Source organism: Colletotrichum navitas (assembly GCF_030913465.1).
Source record: "Colletotrichum navitas strain CBS 125086 chromosome Unknown LY79scaffold_54, whole genome shotgun sequence".
NCBI classification, from domain to species: Eukaryota; Fungi; Ascomycota; class Sordariomycetes; order Glomerellales; family Glomerellaceae; genus Colletotrichum; species Colletotrichum navitas.
In genome coordinates, this window is record NW_026850600.1 from 231,531 (window position 1) to 250,813 (window position 19,283).

General features: G+C 56.2%; 8 protein-coding genes across 8 annotated transcripts; 4 read left to right on the forward strand and 4 right to left on the reverse strand.

Moving 5' to 3' along the window:
* Positions 1-95: 95 nt before the first annotated feature.
* On the reverse strand, positions 96-3,626 carry LY79DRAFT_303616 (uncharacterized protein). Its single transcript, XM_060552296.1, has 4 exons — positions 2,594-3,626; positions 2,451-2,517; positions 1,407-2,386; positions 96-1,347 (listed from the first exon to the last, which is right to left on the reverse strand). The coding sequence occupies exons 1-4, from the start codon at positions 3,133-3,135 to the stop codon at positions 468-470; spliced, it is 2,469 nt and encodes an 822-aa protein (XP_060411585.1). The 5' UTR covers positions 3,136-3,626; the 3' UTR covers positions 96-467.
* A 1,831-nt stretch (positions 3,627-5,457) lies between these two features.
* LY79DRAFT_671772 (FAD linked oxidase) lies at positions 5,458-7,357 on the forward strand (the record flags this gene model as incomplete). The annotated part of the gene is made up of 2 exons (XM_060563959.1): positions 5,458-7,083; positions 7,325-7,357. The coding sequence occupies 2 exons, from the start codon at positions 5,458-5,460 to the stop codon at positions 7,355-7,357; spliced, it is 1,659 nt and encodes a 552-aa protein (XP_060411586.1).
* Positions 7,358-7,810: 453 nt separating this feature from the next.
* On the reverse strand, positions 7,811-8,579 carry LY79DRAFT_561448 (uncharacterized protein). The gene has a single exon (XM_060558406.1). The coding sequence runs from the start codon at positions 8,566-8,568 to the stop codon at positions 8,203-8,205; it is 366 nt and encodes a 121-aa protein (XP_060411587.1). The 5' UTR covers positions 8,569-8,579; the 3' UTR covers positions 7,811-8,202.
* Positions 8,580-9,357: 778 nt separating this feature from the next.
* LY79DRAFT_520588 (uncharacterized protein) lies at positions 9,358-10,991 on the forward strand (the record flags this gene model as incomplete). The annotated part of the gene is made up of 4 exons (XM_060555259.1): positions 9,358-9,417; positions 9,474-9,968; positions 10,017-10,163; positions 10,218-10,991. 4 exons carry the CDS (start codon positions 9,358-9,360, stop codon positions 10,989-10,991), a joined length of 1,476 nt encoding a protein of 491 aa, XP_060411588.1.
* A 376-nt stretch (positions 10,992-11,367) lies between these two features.
* LY79DRAFT_561455 (proteasome A-type and B-type) lies at positions 11,368-12,843 on the forward strand. Its single transcript, XM_060558407.1, has 5 exons — positions 11,368-11,782; positions 11,849-11,855; positions 11,914-11,966; positions 12,023-12,410; positions 12,461-12,843. Exons 1-5 carry the CDS (start codon positions 11,752-11,754, stop codon positions 12,792-12,794), a joined length of 813 nt encoding a protein of 270 aa, XP_060411589.1. The 5' UTR covers positions 11,368-11,751; the 3' UTR covers positions 12,795-12,843.
* A 123-nt stretch (positions 12,844-12,966) lies between these two features.
* LY79DRAFT_592170 (CHY zinc finger protein) lies at positions 12,967-13,942 on the reverse strand (the record flags this gene model as incomplete). Its single annotated transcript, XM_060561384.1, has 3 exons — positions 12,967-13,286; positions 13,355-13,394; positions 13,940-13,942. 3 exons carry the CDS (start codon positions 13,940-13,942, stop codon positions 12,967-12,969), a joined length of 363 nt encoding a protein of 120 aa, XP_060411590.1.
* Positions 13,943-13,951: 9 nt separating this feature from the next.
* On the forward strand, positions 13,952-16,417 carry LY79DRAFT_671776 (DNA repair helicase rad25; the record flags this gene model as incomplete). The annotated part of the gene is made up of 1 exon (XM_060563960.1): positions 13,952-16,417. The coding sequence occupies one exon, from the start codon at positions 13,952-13,954 to the stop codon at positions 16,415-16,417; it is 2,466 nt and encodes an 821-aa protein (XP_060411591.1).
* A 518-nt stretch (positions 16,418-16,935) lies between these two features.
* On the reverse strand, positions 16,936-17,573 carry LY79DRAFT_304531 (uncharacterized protein). The gene has a single exon (XM_060552298.1). It carries the CDS (start codon positions 17,475-17,477, stop codon positions 16,989-16,991), a length of 489 nt encoding a protein of 162 aa, XP_060411592.1. The 5' UTR covers positions 17,478-17,573; the 3' UTR covers positions 16,936-16,988.
* Between the last annotated feature and the right edge of the window lie 1,710 nt (positions 17,574-19,283).

Below are 19,283 nucleotides of genomic sequence, written 5' to 3' on the forward strand. Positions count from 1 at the left end.
GCCCCCCCTCTCCTCCGCAACTAGAGCAGCGCCCGAGAACACCCAATACCATGCTATGAAACGATGTTTACAAACGCCTCCGGCTTCCTCGGTCCAGACGGCAGGTCTGATCGCCTTCATCCGCCAGGGATGCTGGCATTGTGGTGTCTTGTGGCCTGCTAACTTCAGGTATATATGTGTGTGGTGTTTTTGTGTGTATACGTGTGTGTAAAACGACAAAGAAGAATGGAGAGAGGGAGAGAGAGAGAGAGAAACATGTACGCCGCTGATTGCCCCGCCTGACCGCTTTTCCGTAATGCCCCCTCGTATGAGAGAAAGAGAAAAAGAGAATGTTTGTGTGCGTATGCTATGTGCATGAATATATGCGTGTGGTGTTTGTTTTTGCTAGTGTGGTTTTGCTGATTGACTTTTTTTTACCGAGCTTTATACTCTTTCTTTTGCGTTTGGCTGTCTCCAGGTTGCCTCCCTCAGTGGTTACCATTCGTCTTGGGGTCCTTAGGCGGCAGCATGCTGGCGCGGTTGGTGCGCTCCTGCAACACACCATTGGGTACTGTGGTGTCGGCCTCCTTCTCCGCGCTGATGAGCTTTTCCATGAAGGCGATGTAGTCGTACTGCGGCATGTCGCGGTCCTCAGCCGTGTCCGGACCGTTGTGCGGGGGGATGATCTCGATGAGCTTATCAATGACCTCGTCGGGGACGAGTGAGTGGCGGAGGTCCATCTCGGTGACATAGGGCTTGCCGTCGGCGACCTCGCGGAAGGACTGGAAAACCTGCTCCGCAGTGTTCTGGTCCTCGGTCACGTCGACCATGAAGCGGATGAACTGCTCAAAAGTGACGTAGTCGCGGCCGTTGGACGTGTCCATGAAGTAGTCGTGCATCTCGTCTTCGGAGAAGACAAGGCCCAGCGAGGCAAGGGCGGCGCTGAATTCGAGCTCCTGGAGAGAGTTGGTGTCGTCGCGGTCAAAGTGACGGAAGACGGACTCGAACTCCTCGAGCTGGATCGGCGTGAGGTTGGTCATGTTGCGTGCAACCATCTGGTTGTCGAGGAAGGCGAGCTTCTTCTGCACCGACGACTTGACTAGGCCGTGCTCGTAGACGAGTTCGTCGTACGTGTACGTTGTAAAGTCGTTTTCCTCAATATTGGCCTCGTGGCACTTTGCGTCCACGGCAGCGATGGTGTCGAGGTACTTGTCCAGCGGTGGAAGGTTGTCGCTGAGCTTGCGAACGTGGTGGAGTTGGTCCTCGACATCACCGTCCAGACCCGAGATTGCCAGCTGCATTGTGTTCAACGCCATGGCGAAGTCGTTGGCCTTGTCGGCGAAGGACTTGCGTAGCGCGTTTTTGATACTGCAGACGAGTCAGTACGGAGACGGGCCAGGCCGTTCATTTGCAAGGGGGATACTCACTCTCTGATGGTCTCGTTGATCAGCTGCGCTCGCGTCATCTCTGTCTTTGACAGGGAAGACCACTCCCTTTCCATCGTCTCGAGGGACAGCTCTGGTGGAGGGTCGTATGGCCGCAGACGGTATGTACCTAACTTGGTCTTGATGTTACCCAGCAGGGTCGCAAGCTCGCTCTTTTCGGCGACCCACTCCCTCTTCCTCCCACGCTTGAAAGCAGCAAACTCGTTGGCCTGCGCTTTGGCGTCGGCGTAGGTGCCCAGAAACGTTGCTTGCTGCCACTTTTCGACCTGCTCCCTGATCTGCTTCAGCAGCTCCCTCATGCGCCTTTCGTACGCGCTTTGCATCTCCCAGGCGCCGGCCATGTTGTTCACGAACTTCTCCACACGGCGTCCCGCGTTCTCTACCTTCTCCATTTGGGAGAAGGCATGGAACCAGTAGGCGATGTAGGTCATGAGCGACCTCTCATCCGGCTTGGCAACGTCGCACACGTCCTCGACATCCAACAGCTTGGGGATGCCAATCTCCTTATGCGCAATGTCAAAAGCCATCTGCATGTTGCCGCGGTGGTCCGACTTGTCCAGGGCATCGTAATCGATGAGATCTGGCCTGTGGATATCCAGCAGGGCGCAGAAGGCTAGCCCGTCGTTCCAGCTACCACTGAAGTCGCGGACCTCGACCTCGTCGTAGCAGGCCGTCTTTCTCTGGCACCACAGCAGCAGTCCTTCCTTCGCCGTCATGCCCTCCTCGTTGATGTCGCTGATGGTGAAACGGAGAATGAGCGTCCAGATGAGACCGAGGATGATCTTCCTGTTGCCGTCGACGACATCCTCGGCACCGATGTTGGTCATCTGGATGCCGCGGGCCTTGATAAAGTCGAGCGCGGTGTTGGCATTTTCAAACCGTTGCACGCGCAGCTTGGGTTTCGAGGCGTAGCGTCCGAGAGTGTCGTTGGAAAGACATTCCAGGAGGTGGATGAGGAGAACCTGGGGTGGAAGTTTCTGTAAGCCAAGAACCCCGCAATGTGGGAATAGATAGGGGCTAACTTACACCATCGCTCAGATCAGCCACGAGATCCTTCACCTCGAGATGGCGGCTTTCCAGTTTGGTGTTCATCCTGCACACAAAGACCGAGTGTCAGTGCGTGTTCACGATCCGAGTCTGGCTGCCCGAGGGGCGGGGTCCGATCATACCATTTGGTGAAGGTCTTTTGCTGGACCGTGATCCATTTCTGCTGCTCAGCAAACGCCATCCTCGTCAAGCCCTGGTCATGCGGCGGCTCGACGGCAGCGAGAGCGTCGGCGGGCGAAGATCCTGTGGCAGAACGGAATCGATTCTTCTTTGCTGTTCCCTCCTTTCGTGCTAACGCAAGGTTGGTGCTTCCCGACCTCTGCCGTCGCTGGGCCTGCAACTCCTTCTTGTCTCGTCTGGTTCTGGTTGTAGTGCTGGTTCCGCTGTTTGTGCGGTCGCGAGATGCGGGTGATGTTTTGTCTGCGCAAGGGGAAGAGAATCCGGCGGTGGTCGGGATGGTAGGGGTCGTGGACGCGGATGAAGATGTAGAGGTCTGGCGGCCGGCGGTGGACGAGTGGTGGTGGAGATGGTGGGTGCCGGCGGACGAATGGTCATGTAAACAAAACTCGGGGAATTCCTCGTTGCACCCTGCGTTGCCGGGCAGACTTGAGCCTGACAGTGACAGCGGACGCGCCCCCTGAGGGCGTGGCGCTGTGGACGTCATTTCGGCCAATGCTAGCGGCTCGCTAAGTCGGTTAACAGCGCTCGACCGCTGCAGGCGCTGGGATGGGGTACTCAGTTTGGCGTACCGGACCTGCCAATTGCGGGGGATAGACTTTCGACCGTGGCGCTCAAGGATAGGGTCGTTTTCACTCCTCAGTATGCGTAGTTCAGTACAGGATATCTGCCAGAAGTCGTACGGGTTCGAAGAATCGAACTAACCCACGATGCGTTGGGAGTGAATGGAACAGAAGAGGTTCAAACCGCATATTCGGCCGAGTTTGGAGGGTCCTCTCGTCGTTTAATACAGCCGTCCCATCCTCTGGAGTTTCCGTCTGGTAGACACCAAACACTCTTCTTCATGTAATATAGACGAGCACAGACGAAGGATGTTGGGCAGCACAGGGTAGGACTACGAGGTCGCCCCTAGCCGCGAGCTCCCTTCTGAAACAAGTACCTGTCTCTCCACCTCCACGATCTGGATCGCTATCCCTTACCTATGTACCTTCCAAGAGCCCCGGACCTCGTTGACTTCCTCAACGATCGTCGTTTTCCACCGCAGAAAGGGCCCACTCCATTGCCACGCATGCATGCCATAATCATAATGCTTGGGGCAGATCAGCAAGGGTCTCCCCAAGGACGCTGCAGTCACCGTGGTTCCGAATTGAGGATGTGAATATATCCTCGTCGTCGCGGATAAGTCAGTTGCAACAGAAGAGGGGAGGCTTGCTGAGCCTGTCTTATGCTATTGTCCTGCATCTCTTAGCTGCACCCCCGAACAATGGACAATGGCCCGCTTCCAGCCTCTATTACTGCATTCTTGGAACATTCTGGCCCTCAGCTACTCCCGAGCAAAAAATGGCAGCCGTTGCAAACCGAATTCCTCCGACGGCTTGTCTACAACGTGTCTATCATGCACGTCACACGTCAACTAGCCCAGACTAACGTGGTTACGGCTTTCCGTGTCGGCAACGGCTGAGCGGTGCATGGATACAAGCCCGACAACTCTAACGAGGGCCGCGTCAAGACTTCGGACAGACATCATCCAAGACCCGCTGCTCGAATCTCGACTATTTGAATTTGGCAGTACGGAACTCAATAGCCGCTGGCCCAGCGTTTCGTGGGCTCGTCGTCCTCACAGACCAGCCGCGAGACGGGGTGCTCAATCCGATGGGTGTCCCTGCCATGTTACGACACTATGCCGCCCCGGCCGAGGCCATCAGACTGAGGTGAAGAATAACGTGTTCAAGGGTTCCACAGACTGCGAAGCCGAAACCATGCATTGGAACGCCACCCAAGAGATTCGAGTCCGTTGCAGACGGATTGAATCTTCTCTTTTGATGCTTGGCCTCCCGGAGAGTCCAGTAGGTATTGCAAATAATACCTACCCAGAAGGACTCTGAATAAGTGAGACACACAATCCGTGCTCTCGGAACTTGACATGCAAAGAATATGTCTTGGATGGATGTTATCCGCCGAGGATTGAGCCTGCAGGACTTCTGTTCTCTCTGTCGTATCTTGACAGTCGCTGCGGCAACGCTGCCATCTGTACACCTTGGCTGTGCATAGCCACGTACTATCTTCGGCAGCAGGCGACGTAGCTGGTGAAACTAAATAAGAAAAGAATGAGACGCGTGCGACTGAATTCGGTTATTGCATAGTCAGAGTCTCTCAACTCCGGCCGAAGTGAGCAACGCGAGGATCAAAGCTGCTCTCGTCCGATTTATCGTGTCAAGACGGCCAGCATCAGAGCTTGGGCGCAGGTCTGTATCCCGATGGGTACACACCTAGCTCGTAAGCATCCGTCGGTCCAGGGAACTCAAAGAAGGAGCGTCGTGCGCTCAATGCTCCTCTTCTGAAGTTTTGGCTGCCCGTGAGCTCATTTTGTTCTGTTGTCCGCCATGAGCGGTGCTATCGTCCGAGTCAGTTCTCGCCGGCTCGAAGGCTAGAAGGGCGAACATGCCGTGTCGGTGAGAACGGGGTATTGCCGACGGCGAAAGAGACATTTTGGCCGAGAGCCGCTGGAGTTATAGGCGACCCAGCGGGCTTCGTCACGCCATGCGGGTGATCAATTTCAACCCATCTGGCATTGGAATGCTCCAGGGGTTTAGTGCCTTAAAGCCGAAATCGGGGGGGCGGGTCAGCTCGTCCAAATATTTTGCGAACCTACCCATTGCTTTTTCTTTTTTCTGTCGTCTCATCAGTCCGCCGGGGCCTTTACGAGATAGGGGAAAAAAGGAAAAAAAGGTCCACAACCTAGCCGGGCCGGTGTCTCGTCCTCCCCTCCTTTTCTACCTCGGTCAAGGTCACACGCACCCGTCACACAATGGCCTCCAGAGCAAGAATACAGCCACTCCTCCGGACGGCGGTGCGGAGGCAGTCGCTCCTGAGCGCCGGTGGTCGGCATGCTCTGCGGCCAGTTTCGGCCCCGGTTGCCGCCGCCGCCGCCCGCCGCATTGCGACCACCGTCGTGAGACCCTCCTCCAAGGCCGACGGGCTCAAGGAGATCAAGCTCACCTCCGCCGCATACCCGGACATCAAGCGGAACTCCCGCTTCGCCGAAGTCACCGATGCCCACGCCGCCTACTTCAAGGACCTTCTGGGCCCCTCTGGCGTCATCGACGGCGTCACGGCCGACGCGGTCGACGATATCGCCGCCTTCAATGAGGACTGGCTGCGAAAGTACCGCGGCCAGTCGCGCCTCGTGCTGAGGCCCGCCTCCACGGACGAGGTCAGCAAGATCCTCGCCTACTGCAACGAGCAGAAGCTCGCCGTCGTGCCCCAGGGCGGCAACACGGGTCTCGTCGGCGGCTCCGTGCCCGTCTTTGATGAAATCGTCATAAACATGGGACGCATGAACCGCATCCATTCGTTCGACGACGTCAGCGGCACCCTCGTCGTCGACGCCGGCGTCATCCTCGAGGTCGCCGACCAGTTCCTGGCCGAGAAGGGCTACGTCTTCCCGCTGGACCTGGGCGCCAAGGGTTCATGCCACGTCGGCGGCAACGTTGCTACCAACGCCGGAGGCCTGCGCCTGCTCCGCTACGGCAGCCTGCACGGCAACGTGCTCGGCCTCGAGGCCGTGCTGCCGGACGGCACTGTCGTCGACGACCTCTGCACGCTGCGCAAGAACAACACGGGATACGACCTCAAGCAGCTCTTCATCGGCGGCGAGGGCACCATCGGCATCATCACAAAGGTGTCCATCATCTGCCCGCAGCGCTCCAAGGCCGTCAACGTCGCCTTCTTCGGCCTCGAGTCGTACGAGAAGGCCCAGCAGGCCTTCAAGGCCGCCAAGGGCCAGCTTGGCGAGATCCTGTCAGCGTTCGAGCTCATGGACGCCGGCAGCCAGGACCTCGTCCACGCCGTGCGCCAGAACAAGCGGCCCCTCGAGGGCGAGCACCCGTTCTACTGCCTTGTCGAGACGAGCGGCTCCAACGGCGACCACGACTACGAGAAGCTCGAGGCGTTCCTCGAGGACGTCATGTCCAACGAGATCGTCTCGGACGGCGTTCTCGCGCAGGACGAGACGCAGAGCAAGGCCCTCTGGGGGTGGCGCGAGGGCATCCCCGAGTGCCTGGGCCACTGGGGCGGCACGTACAAGTATGACGTGTCGATCCCGCTCAAGGACCTATACCAGCTCGTTGACGACACCAAGGCCAAGATGGAGGCCGCCGGGCTCGTCGGGAACACGGACGAGTTCCCTGCCGTGGGGGTTGTCGGCTACGGCCACATGGGTGACTCGAATCTGCACCTCAATATCGCCGTCAGACGGTACGACAAGCGCATCGAGAAGATCCTCGAGCCTTTCGTGTACGAGTGGATCCAGGAGCGTCAAGGCAGCATCAGCGCCGAGCACGGTCTGGGCGTGGCGAAGAAGAACTTCATTGGATACAGCCGAAATGAGACTATGGTCGGGCTTATGAAGCAGATCAAGAACCTCTACGACCCGGTAAGTGTTTCCTCCCCATCTTTCTTCTTCTCTCCTCTCCTCTCCTCTCCCCTTGTCGTCTCACTCTCACTCTGCCTGCCCGCCCCCCTGCTCTTCCACTCTTACTGTTGCGTCGCTCTGCCCGTCCCCATGTGACCCCCACATCATTGACCCTCCCTATCATCGACCCTCCCTCTCATCCGCGAAAGCATCATCAGTCCTGCCTGGCTCCTTGAAGGAATGCTGACATCGAACCAATCAGAATGGCATCATGAACCCTTACAAATACGTCTAGGGAGTCGCCAAGGAAAGGCACACCCTCCACTCTCTGCACGGGACGTGGGGAGCACCCCTGGCCGCCGGAATTCAGTCCGGTTTAACCGGCCTGTCGATGTGCGTGTGAGAAAGGCTTTTAAGTCGTATGACTAGCTAGCCAGGCATTCTGCTCCTGCATCACCCGCCGGTGGGCAAGCCATTCAGCGTCCTCCATCCGCCCCCTTGGTCAGAAGAGAGAAGCAGCTGGTTGCTTTGTAAGGCGACAGAAGAGGGTGTGTTTTGTTGTAGTGATGTGAGGGCATGGTGTGGAAGAAACATTGTTACCTAATTGGGACATATCTCGAGATTCCGGTCTTGGCGGCGGCAAGCGAAAAGAGCAAAAAAGGACCAATGCAGATACAGGCAACGTAGTAAGATATCTGTATAGGCGGTGTACATTGGCATACCAAAGGAATTACAGCCCATCATGCAACCTGTCGTTTACGTGACCGTCGCCCCAAGCCGCCCCCCATCTTCCCGTCACCCCTTCCTCTCTTCCTCAACAAATCTTACCAAACTTCTCGCATCTCTTGCTGCATCGATGGTCTTGGCGAAAGCGTGATGCCATGAGCAGGCACGACTCCGGGCGTCTCGGCCGCAGCTCGGCTCGCCAAACAGGCAAGACGTCAGCACCCCGCAGCCTTGGAACTGGTGACTCCGCATCTTACCTCGATAGGTTCCCGAGACAAAGGCGAGATGCAAAGGACGGGTGATGTGCAAGTAAAGGCCCCTGGGCGGGTTGATTGGCTGCAGTACGCCGCAACCACCCCGGGCCTTGGCTACGTATCTTAGCCCGACTCCCAATGACATGGCCTCGTCACCCTCTCATGGTTCGGTTGTCGCGGTGTGATCATCAGAGCCTGTCTCTTGGGTGTTTCTCTGCTCATCAAACTCCCACTCCCTTCCCCGGTCCCCTTGTCTCCATGTCTCACGACGACCCCCTGGTCCGACCGGGCTTTCCGCACCGTTTGGCTGACCGGTTGCCAGTGGTTCCCTGGCAAGAATCTCACTCGCTGCGCTCCCATTCGCTCCTTTACTAATGCGGCACTCAGCGGCCGCGCCGATGTCAGCTCCAACACAGCCAATACGGGGCCAGGATCCGCTCTGCCCTGTGGGGCCTCCGAGCCGAACCCCTGCTCTCGGTCTGGTACGGCATGCAGCCCTACGGAGCCATACCTGGAACACGTACATTGCCCGTCGTCCCGCCCGGGACGAGGGACGAGGGATGGAGGGATATGAGTTCGTTTACGCTTTTTGTTTTTTTTTCCAACCCCCGATCGATAGTCTGCTTCAGTCTCTTCAGTGCACATTGCAAGGATCGCTCTGAATGGCCGAGGCATCTTACGCCGAGGTAGACACATATGCACACAAACAGTAGTATCATGCCCACTTCCCTATTTCCAACTTGTCTTGCCCGCTGATTTGCCCGCAAGTCAGCGGAAAAGGAATGCCTTGATGTCGCTTAGATTCCAATTGTTCAAGGGGGGAAAGGGCAAACAAGATGATTCAAGCGCCGCATCGAACCTCGGCTGCACTCACCAGGAGCAATCTACCCGCGCATCGCCCGAGACTATCGCGAAGGGAGATACAGTTGATCATCTCGGAGCGGCCTGGCTGCATGCCGTACCCGCGGTCACCCCATTTGCCCAAGTTGTTCCAGGAGGCCAAGACCTTGTTCCCGGACGTATCACACATCGCCGTCATCCATACTCGGTAGTAGGGCTGCAGTACACCATCAACTGGCTCCCGCGACGCCTTGTGTGTGCCTGCCCACCCCCACAGGCATCGGCACTGGCCCACGTAAGAAGCTCCCGATCCGCGCCCTTTGGGGGCCTCTCAATGTCACCCCCCCTGCGGTGCTTGATACGATATATATGAGCACAGGCTCTGGTTTTCTGTTCAGCTTGACAAGATAAGCCGAGCTACGGCCATTGTTTCTTTGCGCAACATCCTGCCGTTCAAAGTCTCTCTGTTATCAACATGGTTGGAGTTCGCGGAAAGTACAAAGGATGTGAGACGTGTAGGGCTCGGAGAGTTAAAGTGAGTCCCTGAAGAGTTGCGGCTGAGGAAGTTTTCTAGCTGATGACTCAAACCAGTGCGACAACGAACGCCCATTCTGTCGAAAATGTGTCGATAGCGGCCGCGAATGTGCCGGGTATGAGCGAGAAATGGTCTTCATCACCGCAACCATAGACGATGCCGGCCGCTGCTCGTCCCATCCGCCGCGCCAAGTACAGTCGTCCTCGAGGAGGAGAAGAAGGAGCCACACGGCTGAGCAAGAGACCCCGCGCTTGATACCAATAGAGCCCTTGGCACCGGCATGGGATGACTTTGTATCCTTGTACGACAACGGTGTAGCGTATGCAGTGCAGATCGCCGCTTTGCACACCGGACTCCAAAAAGTTACGAGGGCCGCCGATGGGCAAAGCCACGTCAAGTTTCGGATGGCCTTGCCAAATTACTCGCCGGTCGACGTCGACACCTGGGACAACGGGAGCGATGTAGACTTGAGTGCGCAGGTGATGATAAGCCTTCTGCCCGCGAGCAACGACAACGGGTTCTCCGAGGGTATCTGCGCTTTTCTGTTCGAGGTCTGTAACCGATTCGCGCCTGCGGGTACGTCCGCTGACAGCTTGCAGCAAAACACATCCTCTCTGGTAACCAACGGCATCACCCCTTGGGGCGTTTCTCAGGAGCACCTCGACCTCGTCAAGAAACTGGGTCCAGCCTACTTCCGTCAATTTCCCGCCCATCACTTCTTCGTCAGAGTATATAGATGCAGCGCTGTACGCAAGGTGCACACGCATTTGCAGATGACCAGTTGCTGACTTGTTGGAAAGATCAACCTTGCTCTCTTGCATAGGAAAGCGACCTTCCTGGCATCCTCGGAATGGTGCACTATCCCTTGGGAGCGGCATCCAAAGACCCTCTTCGACCGACTTTTCGACATTATTGCCCCTTTACCGAGCGTATTCGCTCAGGTCGACCGAACGATACCTTTTGCTGCAACCATGCAGCGACGGTTGAAGGCCCAGGAGCTGTTGGAGAACTGCCTGCAGCTGGAGAGAAGTCTTGAGGAGTTGGAGCTTTTTGCTCGCGCTCCTACGACTGAGCACCCGCACGCATATTGGATAGAAGAGCCAGACGACCCGGACGCGCAACAAATCCCATTCGCCGATAACCTTGCCTTCAAGGACGGCATCACGTCGGTGACGTTCCTGTACCACTGGATGACGTTGCTGCTCCTTCACCGGTGCATCGAGGCCCTACACCACGCCATCTTCCAACCTGTCATCGAGGATTTTCCCAACATGTATCCCGACCTGCCGCCCCATCTGCAGATCAACCTGGCCAGGTACCAACAACGGCGTGATTTCGCCTCGAGAATATGTAGAGCCCTGGACTTCGCCTTGTCGACGACTGTTCAACCAGACTTGCTGGCTGCGCCCCTCGCCGTGGCCTTGGAGTATTACCGAGAAATCAATGCGTCTTCGAGAGATGGCGAGCTGGAAATCATGTGGTGCGAACACTTCAAGTTGCGGCTGAAGTCGAAGGGCCAAGACATCGCCAACGTCCTCCAGAGTAGATCGTGGGCCGACATTGGCAAGTTCTGAACGGATTGACTCTCATTCTCTCTTATGCTGGGCTAGGCATGATCAGGCATGAAAAGTACGGTTTAAAACATGATGAAGGTGGGATATGGCAGTCAGGGGCTTTAGCGCAGGCGCATTGCATTTGGGTAGTGGGTGATTTTATTTGGATCTCGAGGAGCGCTGGGTGTTGAACCTCCATTCCAACGACGATTGTATCTGGATCAGGTTGTGCTAAGCAGCAGTCGGGGCAAGCTGATTAGATGGCTGCGTCTCTGGGAGCAGTGTTGTCCCCTCTTGTTGAACATGGAGTTCATCTCACAGACGCAGACGCTCTGATAGGAAATAGTCGATCCTTGTGAAGACGACCTGGATTGGTTGGAAAGTATCCAAATTCTGGCAACTCGAAATGTGATAACGACGGAAGTGAGCCCCTGTTATCCGAGCACCAACGTCGTTGAAAGTGCAAACAGCGCTCGGACCACATGACGGTACGGGCACAACTCTGTCCTCTTAGCTTCGGGAAGGTCCATTACCCGGACTTTCACCGGGCTGCGCAGGAGCTCCTGGAGCTTTTCAGCCTTTCCCATGCCAGCAGGTAATACCGAAGCTTCGTCAGACCTGCAGCCTGCCTCTATTACCTACCGCACTCCAACCTACCGCACTCCATCTGTATCCACCGCGCACCCTTTCATCCACGGCGACTGTCCTGCACCATCCTACAACTCGCAAACCCAACCAACAACACACATATTCCAAATTATCAGATCTCCGATCAGTAACAATGGCTTCAGGATACGACAGAGCGCTGTCTGGTATGACCCCCCACCCCCCTCACTTGCCCGCAACCTCACTGTAGCATGCTAACACGCCACAAACAGTCTTCAGGTTTGTCACGATCGCCCCTGCTGTGCTCAATTCTGTGGCGCCTAGCTAACCCCTGCAGTCCCGATGGACACGTCTTCCAGGTCGAGTACGCCGGTGAAGCCGTCAAGAGAGGTAACGCTGCCTGCCCGCAACAACCAAGGGCGAACCCCGGCTTACTGGTGACATAGGAACATGTGCGGTCGGCGTCAAGGGCTCAGATGTCGTCGTTCTCGGATGCGAAAAGCGATCAGCTATGAAGCTGCAGGATACTCGAATCACCCCCTCCAAGATTCAGCTTCTCGACACTCACGTCTGCCTCGCCTTCGCTGGCTTGAACGCCGATGCTCGTATCCTCGTCGACAAGGCGCGGTTAGAGGCACAGTCCCACAGGCTGACCGTCGAAGACCCCGCTTCTATTGAGTACATGACCAAGTACGTTGCCGGCGTCCAGCAACGGTACACACAGAGCGGTGGTGTTCGCCCCTTCGGCATCAGCACCTTGATTGTCGGTTTTGACAGCGGCAGCAAGGTCCCCCGCCTCTACCAGACTGAGCCTTCTGGCATCTACTCGGCATGGTACGAACTCGAATTTTCCACGCAACAACGCACTAGCTAATCCCTCGCAGGAAAGCCAACGCTATCGGCCGTTCCAGCAAGACCGTTCGCGAGTTCCTCGAGCGCAACTACAAGGAGGACATGGACAGGGAGGCCACCATCCGACTTGCCATCAAGTCTCTTCTTGAGGTTGTCCAGACTGGAGCCAAGAACATCGAGATCGCACTGATGGCGCCTGGCAAGACGATTGAGATGCTTCCCGTGGAGGAGATTGAGAACTACGTCAAGAACATTGAGCAGGAGAAGCAAGAGGAGGCGGCAAAGAAGAAGACTGGCCGCACGCCGGGCACCGGAAGCGCGGCGATCCTCACGAGAGGCTCGGGCTCGGGTGACGGTGACGAGTAAGGGAATAAATAGGCGTTGCGGTTCGCGGATAGACGACACTGATGAGGGTATCTGACCAAATACCATTGTATTACCACCTTTAGACTTGGAAGTCGCGGGGAATCTACAAAGACGGTGTCCTTGAAATCGCTTGCTGCCACACTCATGTTTGTAACCCAGCCGGCCTCCAAATCTAGCCTAGCTTGTCTGCGTCGTCAGTCGGGTCGAATATTGACCGCCCAGCAACCTGTCGGATACGCTCGTCCTTGATCATGCGGCTGTCTTTGCGTGCATCCTCGCCCTCGACGGAGATGGCAGCCTTGGGCGTCTTTGCTTCGATAACGAAGTGGTTATCGCAGTGCGGACAGTACTCGTCGGACTCCTCGAACTCAGTGGCGTCTTTGCGGAAGCACTTCTTGCACTTCTTGCAGGCAAACACCATCTCGAGACTCTGCATCAGGGGGTGCTTCTCCTGCTCGTGGTGGCAATCGGCGCAGTCGAACCATTTCTTGCCTGCAATAGTGGTCTCTGTTAGGGGCCTGGCCTGTTGATTGGTTGGGCAGGTGACTGGTTTGACGTACAGCAAGGCGACCGGATCGCGACTTGGGCGTTGAGAATGTGCTTGCTGCAATCGTTCGTTGGTTTTCGGTCAAGGGGCCTGACAAGGAGCAGCTTACCACATGGCGAATGACCTGTGCGATGAAGGCGAAGAAATGGACGAATAGGGGCCAAAGGGCGAGAGACCAGGACAGGTGGTTGCTCTGGGGGCTCGAGGGCTGGTGCGATGTTCAAGGCGGCCGCGTTATCGGTGTCAACCCGGAATCATGAAGAGAACGTCCCAGGTACAGTGACTGCCTCATTGAAGATTCGGCGATTGCTGATAAATTTTGGCGGGGTCTTGACGTGTTGTCCCAGTGCCTCCTTCCCGCTGCACGCCCCGCGAAGGTCACTGAAATTCACCCAAATGGATCCCTGGTCAGTGGACCGCGCTAAGAGGAGCTGGCCAGTGACAAAAACTGTCGCCCCCTGGTCTACGAAATCTTATCTCCGATCGTGCTGATTACGGATTTATAGGTACCTCTCAGCACGACCTGCTGCCTGCGCTACATCATCCACCTCGCGAAACTACCGTCCGCCGTTCAACCTCATCTCTCAGCAAACCCCACCATCTTGCCACGATGCCACCGAAGCGGAAGGCTCAAGGGGCTGTCACCGGCAGCATCAAGGCAGGTAAGGGTTCTGTAGTGTCGACACCAGGAGGAGCCACTCCCAGGAGCATTGCCAGTGACAATGAATCCTCGGTGGTGGACCCTGTGAGCGAGTCTGAAGATGAGAACCTCGAGAAGAACGTCGATAAGTTCTCGGTCGAAGCCTACCTCGACAGGCCGAAAGCGAACGATTCCATGTCAGGACTCTTCAAGAAGAAGCGCGACTTTTCCTTTCTGGCACTGAAACCTGATTACCAGAACCGTCCTCTCTGGATCGACCCTGCCAAGGGACGCATCTTCCTCGAAAGTTTCAACCCGCTCGCCGAGCAGGCACAGGACTTCCTCATCACCATCGCCGAACCGATCTCCCGACCGTCCTTCGTTCACGAGTATGCGCTCACGACTCACAGCTTGTATGCTGCAGTTTCGGTGGGATTGTCGCCCCACGACATCATCAACACGCTCGACCGTTTCCTGAAGATGCCTTTGCCCGACAGCATTCGCAAGTTCATTGAGGGCTGCACACAAAGTTTCGGCAAGGTGAAGCTCGTCCTCAAGAACACCAAGTACTTTGTTGAGAGCACGGACCCCGTCATCCTGCAAAAGCTGCTGAAGGACCCCATCATCGGACCTCTCCGAGTACACGGCACCGAGGAGATAACGACGACAGCCGCTCCGAAGCAGGGCCCACTGGTCATCCCAGGCACGGCCAACGCTGCCGGTGTCCGCCAGGCCGAAGAGCAGAAGGAGAAGGGCCGCGAAGGCGAGGTCAAGGAGGGCGAAGTGTATGCAGCGCTGAACGACGACGACGATGACGACCAAGAAATCACACACGCTTTCGAAATCTCGGACGAGGCCGTCGAGACGGTCCAGAAGCGGTGCCTCGAGCTGGAGTATCCGGTGCTGGAGGAGTACGATTTTAGAAGAGACGAGGCCAATCCGAACTTGGAGATTGACCTGCGCCCGGGCACCTTGATCCGGCCGTATCAAGAAAAGAGCCTGAGCAAGATGTTTGGCAACGGTCGAGCCAAGAGCGGTCTCATCGTTCTTCCTTGCGGTGCTGGAAAGACGTTGGTCGGCATCACAGCAGCTTGCACCGTCAAGAAGGGTGTGATCGTCCTCTGCACGAGTTCGATGTCGGTTGTGCAATGGAGAAACGAATTCCTCAAATGGTCCAACATCAAGCCAGAGGATATCGAAGCCTTCACTTCGGACAACAAGGGCAGGGTCTTCCCAGGTAACACGGGTATCATTGTGACCACATACTCCATGGTCACCCAGACCAGAGAGCGGTCTCACGAGGCGAAGAAAATGATGGACTTTCTCCAGACTCGAGAATGGGGTCTAATGCTTCTTGACGAGGTGCACGTCGTCCCCGCCAATATCTTCAGAAAGGTCACGTCGTCCATCAAAACACACTCGAAGCTCGGTCTGACTGCCACGCTTTTACGCGAGGACGATAAGATCTCGGATTTGAATTTCCTTATCGGACCTAAGCTGTACGAGGCCAATTGGATGGAGCTTTCTGAGCAGGGCCACATTGCAAAGGTCCAGTGCGCCGAGGTCTGGTGCCCCATGACCACGGAGTTTTACGATGAGTACCTGAAGGCGTCTGCGAGGAAGAGGGCGCTGCTGTACATCATGAACCCACGCAAGTTTCAGGCCGCCCAGTACCTGATAAACTACCACGAGTCGCGGGGAGATAAGATCATCGTCTTCTCCGACAACGTGTATGCCTTGAAGACGTATGCCGAGAAACTGGAAAAGGCATATATTTTCGGCGGCACGGGACAGGCTGAGCGAATGAATATCCTCCAGAACTTCCAACACAACCCACAAGTCAACACACTATTCCTGTCCAAGATTGGAGATACGTCTCTCGACCTGCCGGAGGCCACATGCCTCATTCAAATCTCATCGCACTACGGTTCACGTCGTCAAGAGGCCCAGCGCCTTGGTCGTATTCTGCGAGCCAAGCGAAGAAACGACGAGGGTTTCAACGCCTTCTTCTACTCCCTGGTATCCAAGGATACTCAAGAGATGTATTACTCCTCAAAGAGACAGGCCTTTCTGGTCGATCAGGGATATGCTTTCAAGGTCATTACGCAGCTGGCCAACATTGAAAAGACCCCTGGACTTGCCTACGCCGCAGCGAGTGAGAGGCGGGAACTACTGCAAAAGGTCCTCATCGAGAACGAGGCCGGCGGTGAGGACGAAGTCATCGACGACCTATTCCACAGCGGCACTATGGGTCGCGCGCCGCCCAGGGGCAAGAAGAAGGCCGCTGCCCGAAGAACAGCGGGTCTTCTGGGCGACCTGTCGGGTGGGCAGGACATGGCGTACATGGAGCAAAACAAGAGGGTCAGGCTCAAGAAGGCCAAGGGAGAGAGCAGCGCGTTCTTCAAGAAGATACAGAGGGAGAAGGCCAAGCGGTAAATTGCATGATTAGGGACTCTAGGCGTTTTTTTTTTTTTTTCCTCTTTCGGCATGGTTGGGACTTTGGAAAGTAAACGGCGAATTTGCTCCTTGTAGTATAGACACCAAACGGCATAAAGGCTTTCTCAAGACTGGACGCGGCGGGAAGATCAGGTAGATCTGTATACGGTGTATCGGCACGCAAATACGACATGAGTATGCGTGCCTGTCCGGGTGCCCTCAAAATTTACCGTCCGTCTCGTGAAACAAAACGGGACTGCAATGGGTGCGCTGCTAATTGTGGTGTGCGGGCCGCCAGTTTCGCGGAGACAAATCTAGGAGCCGGTTGCAGGTGTAGGGAGAGCGAGTTGAGCCGCCAAGGCCTCAGCCCTTCAACAACAGGGGGTCCGACAAGCTCAGGACCAGTCGAAAGCGTATCCCCTTCACGTGGGCCGGACTGGCGAATAAACCAAACCCATGGATAGCCCGGGGGGAACGGGCTTGCCGAGACAGCGGGCTGGTTCGGGTGGCTGCAGGTGTGTTCCCTTATGAATACCTTGTGTTGCTGGTTATCTACCGTATGTGGATGGTGTTACCACAGCGGGCTTGGCGTCCAAGTGTGGAGATGAGCGTCGGTGAAGCGGTGGCATCTCACAATTCGCATGCAGGGTTCGCTTACGACAGCCCTGCCTGTTGAGCTGTAGACGACCTGGCGGTGAAAGGCCGGTAGATAGGAAGAAACGGGCATCACTGCGTTGAGGAAGGGTGAGATTGAGAAGTGACGAGCTGTCGTCGGCGGTGCTTGGGGATATTTGTCCGAACCGAGCGGTACAGGGTTAACGAGGTCTGGACCCGGACGGAAAGAGCTACCGGCAGCCCGCGGGGACAATGGCCCAGCGATTGGAGGTGGCGCGCTCCCGACCGCTCCCTTATCGGACGCCGCGATGAGAAAACCACCAGACTGCTCAATGGCGCGCGCCCTTTCCCCCGTTTTTCCATCTCGAGAAACTGGTTTACCACGGTCGAATACGCACAGTAGCATGCGTAATGCCTGTCGACCACTTGACGATTGAGTCAGCATGTCCCTGCGCTCTCAACAGGACATGCCGGCCAAACTGGACGCACTATCCAAAACCCAGCGAGTCCCAGGGCAAGTAAAGTAAGTTGTGAGGCGGACCAGGGAAAAAAAAAAAAAAAGGGCCCAGTGTCCCTTTTTTTAGGCGCAGCAAATCTCTTACACTACAACGCGGACAGGGTCCTTGACTTGAGCACAGCCCATCCGGCGATCTCTGGATTTCTCCTTGGACAAAACGGACCCGTCGCCACGGCGGCAGCATGTAAACGCGTACGCGTCCTGTAGGCACTATATACTATGGTATCGGGCCAAAGTTTAACCCCCTCGTCAGGTAAATATGGCCGTGCTTTTCTGATTACCTCAGCGACGGTACTTTGAGGTTCTTGTGCACATCCATCATAATTCTGGCCAGTGAGAGTCTCGCGTACGTGGGTCACAACTCCACACTACCTGTTAGGGAGTTTTTACTTACCCATCACACGTAGTAGTACACACCAGTGACACCAGCAGCTCGCTGCGAGCTTCAACCGATCGCGTCCCCCACATCCCCTGCTGCCGATAGAGACGTCGATGCATAGCTGCCCATGTGTTCAAGTCCACATTACAGACCGACGCGTTTGTCGCAGACGGTCTGTCGCCTTTGTTATGTGAATAGGTGCGAAAACTTAAAATGTCATTTTGTACTTCTCTTAGTATCCGGCGCGTACTCAACCTGGTACCAGGAGGAAAGGAAGGGCCGGTCGGATACGAAAGCAATGACGAAAGACTCCCAGGATGACCGATCAGGCACACGGCGCCCTCCAGGAAAAACCAAGAGATCTAAGGGAGAGTGTGTGTGAGATGCGCTGGCACAGAATGACGTACGGTACTTGGCCGTCCAAAGATACGCCTCGGCCGAGCAGTGGCAGTACCGGTAGTGTAAGGAGAGGGAGGGTGGGCAGATAGCCTGTCGGGACGGGACCTCATGCCCCCGTTGCAACGCAGATGATGCTGCTGCTCCAACGGGAAAGAGTGAGCAGTTTGGGATCAGCCGACGTGTGGTGGTGACCCACCCCCATGGAATTAAAGTTACTTGGCACCAGCGACTCCGCCAGCTTGGTTGGGTGAGTTTTAGGGGATTCCGTGTCTTGGAAATGGCAACGGATCCAATGTTACCCCGAGGGAGGCCATTAGCACGACTGGCTAAGGGCCAAGTGCCATTCCTACGCGGCACAGAGAGAGAGAGTGAGAGAGTCCGTCGTCTCGTGCGGCATGGCAGCCCACCAGGCGGGCGTCTCACAGTAATAGCCGCACATGAATGATGCGCGCATATGACGGGGACGATCACTGTGATGTGTAGATCCCCGAGATAGCTAGGTAACTGCTGGTGTGGCCTGATAGGGCGCCGATGTGACTGTCTTGTCTTGATGGTTCACGTACGCAGGCGATGCTAGCCCTGCACGACAGAGGCGACGCCGGGCAGACGCGGTTAGGTGAGAAAGGTGAGATGTGGGCAGGATGAGGTGATGGCGCTGCGTCTCATCTGTAGTGTTCTGCAAGATGCTGGTCTGTATCCGTACCGTCGCATGAGTAAACACTGCTGACCTACATTACATGTATGCATTGTACCGCGCACAAACAAATACCCAGCCATGGACGACGTGCCAAGAACCATGTCGCATGTCCGAGGTCGAATGAGGTGCTGGCGTTTTCGATCTCGATTATCAGTGACCACCCTCTATTCAGCCAAGGCAGGCTTAATTCTTTCACCCATCCATGCTTCCGTCATTCCAGGTAGAAGGAGTGCTTGGGAGAGGCAGGTCCGGTGCACCC